This window comes from Rana temporaria, chromosome 13, assembly GCF_905171775.1.
Source record: "Rana temporaria chromosome 13, aRanTem1.1, whole genome shotgun sequence".
In the NCBI taxonomy this organism is placed as follows: domain Eukaryota; kingdom Metazoa; phylum Chordata; class Amphibia; order Anura; family Ranidae; genus Rana; species Rana temporaria.
The window spans coordinates 46,924,133-46,933,252 of NC_053501.1; the positions used below are offsets into that span (position 1 = coordinate 46,924,133).

Here is a 9,120-nt window from a genome sequence, read left to right on the forward strand (position 1 = left end):
GTCGGGTAAATTACCCGACGTGCATTGCACTAAATGACGTCGCACGGACGTCATTTGTTTTGACGGTAACGTAAATGGCGCCCAGCGCCATTCACAGACGACTTATGCAAACGACGTTAAATTTTCAAATTGCAACGCGGGAACGACGGCCATACTTAACATTGAGTACGCCACCTAGGAGGCATGTTTATCTTTACGCCGCGTATCGCTTACGGAAACGACGTAAAAACACTACGACGGGCAAGCGTACGTTCGTGAATCGGCGTGACTAGTCATTTGCATATTCTACGCTGACCGCAAAGGAAACGCCACCTACCGGTCAGCGTAGATATTGCAGCCTAAGATACAACGGCGCTGGCCGTCGTATCTTAGGCATGTTTAAGTGTATCTCAGTTTGAGAATACACTTAAACATACGACGGCCTTAGATTCGGACTTACGTCAGCGTATCTGCTGATACGCCGGCGTAATTCTTTGAGAATATGGCCCATAATACTTACATGTTCTGTGGAAGCATATTGCACAGAAATTTTGTTTACCTCCTCTTATGGCAGTCACCTGCTAGCGCTGTCAGATTCTCTTTCCTACAGGTACCTCCTGCATCAAGCCAGGTTCCAAGGAGGCATCCATGCATGCACATTCGCGAGCTGGGCTGTATGCATCCATAGACACACACACAGCATAGTAAATCATGCCCCCCACTGCCACCTCACATGAGTTTGAGTGACAGCAACATGAGCCTATGGCTTTACTGCCCTCAGTTTCTCCTGTGAAAGCAGGAAGTGATGGTTGGATCTGGAGACAGCGCTGGAGCAGTGACATGGAGCCAGAGAAGTGTTTAGGGACAGGGGTTGTAGGTCAGGTAGTTTGTCTAACTAAAGCTTTGGACTGAGGTGAATAATAAGGGTCACTAAGTTGAGTCATTCACTTGTGTGAGTAAATTTCACCTTCAGTTTTAAATCCTGAAAACAAAATGCTTTACAATAAAGAAGCAAAGAGAGGGCCTTGGAAAAGGAGCACAGAGCTCCAAAGACAATGCATTATAATATTTTTCTGACATGTTATGTGGCCAGCAAAGATCACCACTGTGGCTGCCACTTAGAATCCATGTTATTTTGTTATTTTGGTACACCAGGACTGATTGGACAGCTGCAGAACCTCACACCAACCCTGAGCCTTTCCCAGGTACCGGCCTTCCTGTCATTTGCCAGACATTGCAATGCCTGACACCAATCCACATATTGTCTCTAGAATTTATTTATTCCCCAGAAAGTTATGTGCTTGAGAGACTTGCAGGAGAGCCCTCATAGTGTAGTAAACTTAATGCAAAAACATTGGGAGAAATACATGTAGAATATGTTATCTTACATCTGGTGAGGCTGCAGGATTGGTGTGTGCAACCTTACTTATTGCATCCCATTTAGAGGATGCATCTGTCTCTGTGCAGTTCTTGGGGAGAGGTGGTCGCACTCAAATGAAATTTGGTGAAACGAAAAAAAATTGTCAGGTGGCAGAGACGCCCATTATCAAAGTAGAGGATGAACCTCAGGAGCCACATATGGCTCTGATATTTCTGCAGGGCAGCACAGGACATTTGTGTTTACACCACATATCTGATGAAGTGGCAGGTATCCACGAAACGCATTATATGGGGTAAAATAAAATTGACCATTTAGGAAATTGATGACCTCTTGAGATTCATTCTCTCATTTGACTGTGATGCCTCTATTACCTGATAGGTTCTTTTTCAGTTTTCTGCTACAATCCACCTATTGGATTTGTTGGCAGTGAACTACGAAGAGATAGTTATGTATGTTCTTCGCATGGTTTGGGTTGTATAGGTTGCTCATCATCTATCTTTAATATTTTACCCTTTTATTTTTAGGTACTAATGCTGGCAGTTTCCCTCCTGGAAGGAGACCTGGATTGAACCCTTTCAGTGAGTAATCATTACAGTAATGGCAAACAATGTAATAACATGATTTGCTGTCATTCAGAAGCACCAGTGTGTCTATGAAAAATCCCAATACATATGTTGTTGGTGTAGAGAGTTTTATGCTGGTAGTGTTTGGCACAAGGCTGCCCTAAACTTCACCAACAAAGTAACCCTTACAAACAAATCACCTACCTAACACTTTTCTGCCTGAACACTTAATACTTTTAAAATGAGCCCTTGATCCTGCCCAAAATCCAGTGCTGTCTTGTGCACTCTGCGGTGTTATCCCAAAACAGCAAGTGTACCAGGACGGTGACCTCCTTCTCTCCTCCTCACCATAATACAGTGGGAAGGTGTTTTGCAGCCAAAACATACTTCCTGTCCTAGGGTGACAATGCTGCCACTCTATAAATTCAGTGAGTGAGCGTTGTCACCCTAGGACAGCAAATGTTACTAACAAGATCAGGGGGGGGAAATAAAGGAAAAATGCTGAAATGGGAAAAACAAATGACGTACATCTAAGGGTTGGGAAGTAATATATATATATATATATATATATATATATATATATATATATATATACACATACATATACACACACACATACATACATATATACACACACACATACATATATACACACACACATACATATATACACACACACACATACACATACACACACACACATACATACACACACACGCACATACATACACACACATACATATATATATACACACACACATACATATATACACACACACACACACACATACATATACACACACATACACACACACACACACACACACACATACATACATACACACACACTGCTCAAAAAAATTTAAGGAACACTTTTTAATCAGAGTATAGCATCCAGTCAATTAAACTCCTCAGATATTGATCTAGTCAGTTAAGTAGCAGAGGGGGCATACACACACACATACATACATATATACACACACACACATACATATATACACACACATACATATACACACACGCACATACATACACACACACACATACATACATACATACATACACACACACTGCTCAAAAAAAATGTAAGGAACACTTTTTGATCAGAGTATAGCATCCAGTCAATTAAACTCCTCAGATATTGATCTAGTCAGTTAAGTAGCAGAGGGGGCTGTTAATCAGTTTCAGCTGCTTTGGTGTTAATGAAATAAACAACAGGTGCACCAGATGGGCAACAATGAGGCGACCTCCAAAACAGGAATGGTTTTACAGGTGGAGGCCACTGACATTTTTTCCCCTACTCATCTTTCCTGATTGCTTTTCACTAGTTTTGCATTTGGCTAGGGTCAGTGTCCTACCTATGACACTTTTGGGATTCCTTTTCGTCAATATCCAAAAGCCAGTGAAAAATTCTCACAATGCAAATTTATAGTGAAACACAGCAAGTGATCTTGAGGTGAATACAGGTGCTCTTGAAGTGTTAGCGGTGCTCCCCCACATGGGTCCCCACTCACCATATCCAATCACCCCTCCAGGGTGATTTTGTTTTTCACAAACAACCAGTCTGGCAAGTGGAGGAACAGAGAAGTGGAGATCCAGGAGTTTTATCCTATACCCCTGGAGGGGTGATTGGATATGGTGAGTGGGGACCCATGTGGGGGAGCAACGCTAACACTTCAAGAGCACCTGTATTCACCTCAAGATCACTTGCTGTGTTTCACTATTAATTTGCATTGTGAGACTTTTTCACTGGCTTTTGGATATTGATGAAAGGAATCCCAAAAGTGTCATTTATGGGACTTTATATACACCTGTGACTGGACTTTCACTTATTATTTTTTACTTTGTTCACACATTTCCTGCTTTTTATAGACATTGTTGATATATCTTTGCTTTATATACTTACTTGATACATGTGCACATATATATGACCATAACTTATATTGTTTCAACCACTTGAGGCACTAGTCAGCAGCTTTGGCTGTCATATTTATTTTCATTCTATTTATTCACCATATTCTCATAAGGAGGTATGACCAGAGATTTTACTCTTTATGAATTATACTGAATAGACATTTAGGCACCCCAGTATTTAGTTATACAGGTCCACATTTGGTCCCTGGTATCTATTCACACGGATGGTGAGGGATTATCATTTAATTAAGCTTAGGACACAGCACGGTTAACCCTTTGCAGGTCCCCGTAGCTATTGTGTCCCGGTTAGGCAGCGACACTGACCCCACTTACCTTCCATGGAATAAATAAGAGCTATTTTATGTAAAGAAAGTTCCCAAAACATGGCCTGTTGAGGGTACTTGAGGACTGAGGTTGATAACCACTGATGTATTGTACACAGACACTTCCCCCGCCGTATCAGCAAGTGTTGTCAAAAAAAAAAACATCAAACCGCTTTGTTCACCAGCCGCTCACCTCCTTCAGTGCATTGATGCGGCCCAGCTACAAACAGGCCACGGACTGGTACTGGTCCACGGCCCGGGCGTTGGGGACCCCTACAGTAGGCAAATAAATGTAACCATTGCTACTGCAGGATCCCCATTTATTTTTTAATTCCCTCCTTCTTACTAAAATGTATTTATTTTCTAGGATTCTCAGCTCTATCCAGTGGTCATATTGTGGTATTTTCCCGACTGGCTCTATAGGGTTGATTTACTAAAACTGGAGAGTGCAAAATCTGGTGCAGGTGTGCATGGTAGCCAATCAGGTACTAAGTTCAGCCTGGTCTAAAAGACCCCTTTCACACTGAGGAGTTTTTCAGGCGGTACAGCGCTAAAAATCGCTTTGCTATACCGCCTGAAAAACTCCTGCACTGCATACTCAATGTGAAAGCCAGAGGGCTTTCACATTGAGGCGATGCGCTGGCGGGAAAGAAAAAAATCTCCTGCCAGCAGCATCTTTGGAGCGGTGACAGGAGCGGCGTGTATACCTCTCCTTCCCATTTAAAACAATGGGAAACCGCGGCAATACCGCCCGCAATGCGCCTCTGCAGAGGCGCATTGCGGGCGGTATTAACCCTTTATCAGCCGCTAGCGGGGGTTAATACCGCACGCTAGCGGCCGAATCCCACGGCAAATCTGAGCGCTGCTATTTTTAGCGGCGCTATACCGCCACCGCGCCTCCCGCCCCAGTGTGAAAGGGGCTTTAAGCTTTGGAAAAAATAAAAACCTGGACGCTGATTGGTTTCTATGCAGAACTGCACTAGATTTTGCACTCTCCAGTTTTAGTAATTGAACCCCTATGTTCCTTATAAATGAACCTATCTTTACTACTGTCTATAATAATTGAAGACCTTTCAAACAGAAGACAAGATAGCATGGGAACATGCGGTTTTGCCCTCACAGCAGAACATCTAGTTATTCAATTTTTTTACATATAAATCATATATGTGTACCCTTTACATTTTACCTCCCCCCTAGCACTTAAGTGTGTACTGTAATTTGTATTGGCCTCATTAGTAAAATCAAACACCTTTGTTGACTTTAGCAAGTCTCCATCTTCCCTTTCCTTACTGTCTTCCCTTTCCTTACTGTCTTCCCTTTCCTTACTGTCTTTCCTTTCCTTACTGTCTTCCCTTTCCTTACTGTCTTCCCTTTCCTTACTGTCTTCCCTTTCCTTACTGTCTTCCCTTTCCTTACTGTCTTCCCTTTCCTTACTGTCTTCCCTTTCCTTACTGTCTTTCCTTTCCTTACTGTCTTTCATTTCCTTACTGACTTCCCTTTCCTTACTGTCTTCCCTTTCCTTACTGACTTCCCTTTCCTTACTGTCTTCCCTTTCCTTACTGTCTTCCCTTTCCTTACTGTCTTTCCTTTCCTTACTGTCTTCCCTTTCCTTACTGTCTTTCATTTCCTTACTGACTTCCCTTTCCTTACTGTCTTTCCTTTCCTTACTGTCTTTCATTTCCTTACTGACTTCCCTTTCCTTACTGTCTTCCCTTTCCTTACTGTCTTTCCTTTCCTTACTGTCTTTCCTTACTGTCTTCCCTTTCCTTACTGTCTTCCCTTTCCTTACTGTCTTCCCTTTCCTTACTGACTTCCCTTTCCTTACTGTCTTTCCTTTCCTTACTGTCTTTCCTTTCCTTACTGTCTTTCCTTTCCTTACTGTCTTCCCTTTCCTTACTGACTTCCCTTTCCTTACTGTCTTTCCTTTGATTACTGTCTTTCCTTTCCGTACTGTCTTCCCTTTCCTTACTGTCTTCCCTTTCCTTACTGTCTTCCCTTTCCTTACTGTCTTCCCTTTCCTTACTGTCTTTCATTTCCTTACTGACTTCCCTTTCCTTACTGTCTTCCCTTTCCTTACTGTCTTCCCTTTGATTACTGTCTTTCCTTTCCGTACTGTCTTCCCTTTCCTTACTGTCTTCCCTTTCCTTACTGTCTTCCCTTTCCTTACTGTCTTTCATTTCCTTACTGACTTCCCTTTCCTTACTGTCTTCCCTTTCCTTACTGTCTTCCCTTTCCTTACTGTCTTCCCTTTCCTTACTGTCTTCCCTTTCCTTACTGTCTTCCCTTTCCTTACTGTCTTCCCTTTCCTTACTGTCTTCCCTTTCCTTACTGTCTTCCCTTTCCTTACTGACTTCCCTTTCCTTACTGTCTTCCCTTTCCTTACTGTCTTTCCTTTCCTTACTGTCTTTCCTTTCCTTACTGTCTTCCCTTTCCTTACTGACTTCCCTTTCCTTACTGTCTTTCCTTTGATTACTGTCTTTCCTTTCCGTACTGTCTTCCCTTTCCTTACTGTCTTCCCTTTCCTTACTGTCTTCCCTTTCCTTACTGTCTTCCCTTTCCTTACTGTCTTCCCTTTCCTTACTGACTTCCCTTTCCTTACTGTCTTTCCTTTGATTACTGTCTTTCCTTTCCGTACTGTCTTCCCTTTCCTTACTGTCTTCCCTTTCCTTACTGTCTTCCCTTTCCTTACTGTCTTCCCTTTCCTTACTGTCTTTCATTTCCTTACTGACTTCCCTTTCCTTACTGTCTTCCCTTTCCTTACTGTCTTCCCTTTGATTACTGTCTTTCCTTTCCGTACTGTCTTCCCTTTCCGTACTGTCTTCCCTTTCCTTACTGTCTTCCCTTTCCTTACTGTCTTCCCTTTCCTTACTGTCTTTCCTTTGATTACTGACTTTCCTTTTCTTACTGTCTTTCTTTCCTATACAATTGTTGGTAAAATAACAGCAGCTTGTATTTTGTTGCAGTAGGACGTCTAGTGTAGAAGCCCATACACATATTATGACGACTGAAGAACAGGAAAGGGACTCATCGCATCCGGATCAATCACAGATGCAGCTGATGGACCTCTCAACGTTTGCACTTTTAAGTGGACTTTATACATAACATTTTTATTCCATTGCCGGAAACACAAGAAGATTCTGCCCTTTTCCCTTTTAGATTTTTTTTATTAAAAAGAATCTGCTACTGACAAATTAGTAAGTGAATTCATTGTGACTCTGGAAAAGAAGAGTTTTTGTATATAAATGTATATGTAAATTGTACAGTGCCATTTGTACAGGTCTTCTTAACACTTTGTGTCTTGTGTCTTTTATAAGTTTCTAGTGGGCACCTTGGCCCTCTTTGCTGGTTTTCATCTTGTGCCTATAGCATTCATGTTTACTTTGCTTGTATTTTGTAAATTAAAAATAAGGATTACAAAAATGATGCCGTGTTTTATTTAAGCAGGTTGCTAATCATAGAGGTACATCCTTGTCTATGTGTAACTAATAATAGTAAAAATTAACCTATAAACAAAATTGTAGAACGAGGAATGACAGGCAATGCACACATTTTTTTTTTTTTTCAAATTCTGTATTTAACAACTTGCCTACTGGGCACTTACACCCTCTTCTTGCCCAGGCCAATTTTCAGCTATCAACGCTGTCGCTTTGAATGACAATTGTGCGGTCATGCAACCCAAATGAAATTGTTATCATTTTTTTCACACACATAGTGCTTTCTTTTGATGGTATTTAACCACTTGCTTACTGGGCACATAAACCCCCTTCGTTCCCAGGCGAAATTTCAGCTTACGGCACTGCGTCGCTTTAACTGACATTTGCGCGATCGTGCGACGTGGCTCCCAAACAAAACTTACGTCCTTTTTTTTCCCACAAATAGAGCTTTCTTTTGGTGGTATTTGATCACCTCTGCGGTTTTTATTTTTTGCGCTATAAACAAAAAAAGAGCGACAATTTAAAAAAAATATATATATTTTTTACTTGGTGCTATAATAAATATCCCAATTTTTTTTTTTTTTTTTAAACTATTTTTTTTCTTAGTTATGGCCGATACGTATTTTTCGACGTATTTTTGTAGTAAAAAAAATCGCAATAAGCGACTGGTTTGCGCAAAAGTTATAGCGCCTACAAAATAGCGGACAGAATTATGATTTTTTTTATTATTATTTTTTTTTTACTAGTAATGGCGGCGATCTGCGATTTTTATTGGGACTGCGATATTGCGACGGACGTATCGGACACTTTTGACACAAATTTGGCGCCATTCACATTTATACAGCGATCAGTGCTATAAAAATGCACTAATTACTGTATAAATGTGACTGGCAGTGAAGGGGTTAACACTAGGGGATGAGGAAGGGCTTAAATGTGTATCCTAGGTGTGTTCTAACTGTGTGGGGGGAGGGGGGTGACTGGGGGAGGTGACCGATGCTGTGTCCCTATGTACAAGAGACACAGATCGGTCTCCTCTCCTCTGACAGCACGTGGAGCTCTGTGTTTACACACAGAGCTCCACGTCCCTGCTGTCTTACCGACGATCGCGTGTACCCGGCGGACATCGGTCGCCAGGTACACGCATCGGCTTCCCAGCTATGCGCCGGGACAGTGTTTACCCGCTGCGCGCCCCCCAGTGGCGCGCGCGGGTAATGCTTTCAAATGACGTCCAAAGACGTCCAGTTGGCACCTGAGAGCCGCGCTGTTGACGTCTTTTGTCAATAGCGCGGGTCTCAAGTGGTTAATCACTTCTGGTGTTTTTTACTTTTTGCTAAACAAACAAAAAAATACAGACATTTTTGAAAAAACAAAAACAGTTTTCATAGTTTGTTATACAATTTCGCAAACAGGTAATTTTTCTCCATCATTGATGTTCACTGATGGGCACTTATAAGGCGACACTGATAGGGGGCACTGATGGGTAACACTGATGGGCAGCACTGATGCTGAGGCACTAATTGGTGGAA

The 9,120-nt window shown here is 41.9% G+C and overlaps 1 protein-coding gene across 11 annotated transcripts in view; it reads left to right on the forward strand.

Moving 5' to 3' along the window:
- The window catches only part of SMOC1 (SPARC related modular calcium binding 1), a 276,577-nt gene extending 268,994 nt beyond the window's left edge, over positions 1-7,583 (forward strand). For 10 of the 11 annotated variants that reach the window (XM_040332423.1, XM_040332421.1, XM_040332424.1 and 7 more), the window contains 2 exons: positions 1,885-1,938; positions 7,124-7,583. In XM_040332423.1, coding sequence (XP_040188357.1) covers positions 1,885-1,938; positions 7,124-7,140 — 71 coding nt within the window. In that variant the 3' untranslated portion in view covers positions 7,141-7,583. The remainder of the gene's footprint in view (positions 1-1,884; positions 1,939-7,123) is intronic. The other variant, XM_040332422.1, reaches the window with a different exon arrangement.
- The last annotated feature ends 1,537 nt before the right edge of the window (positions 7,584-9,120 follow it).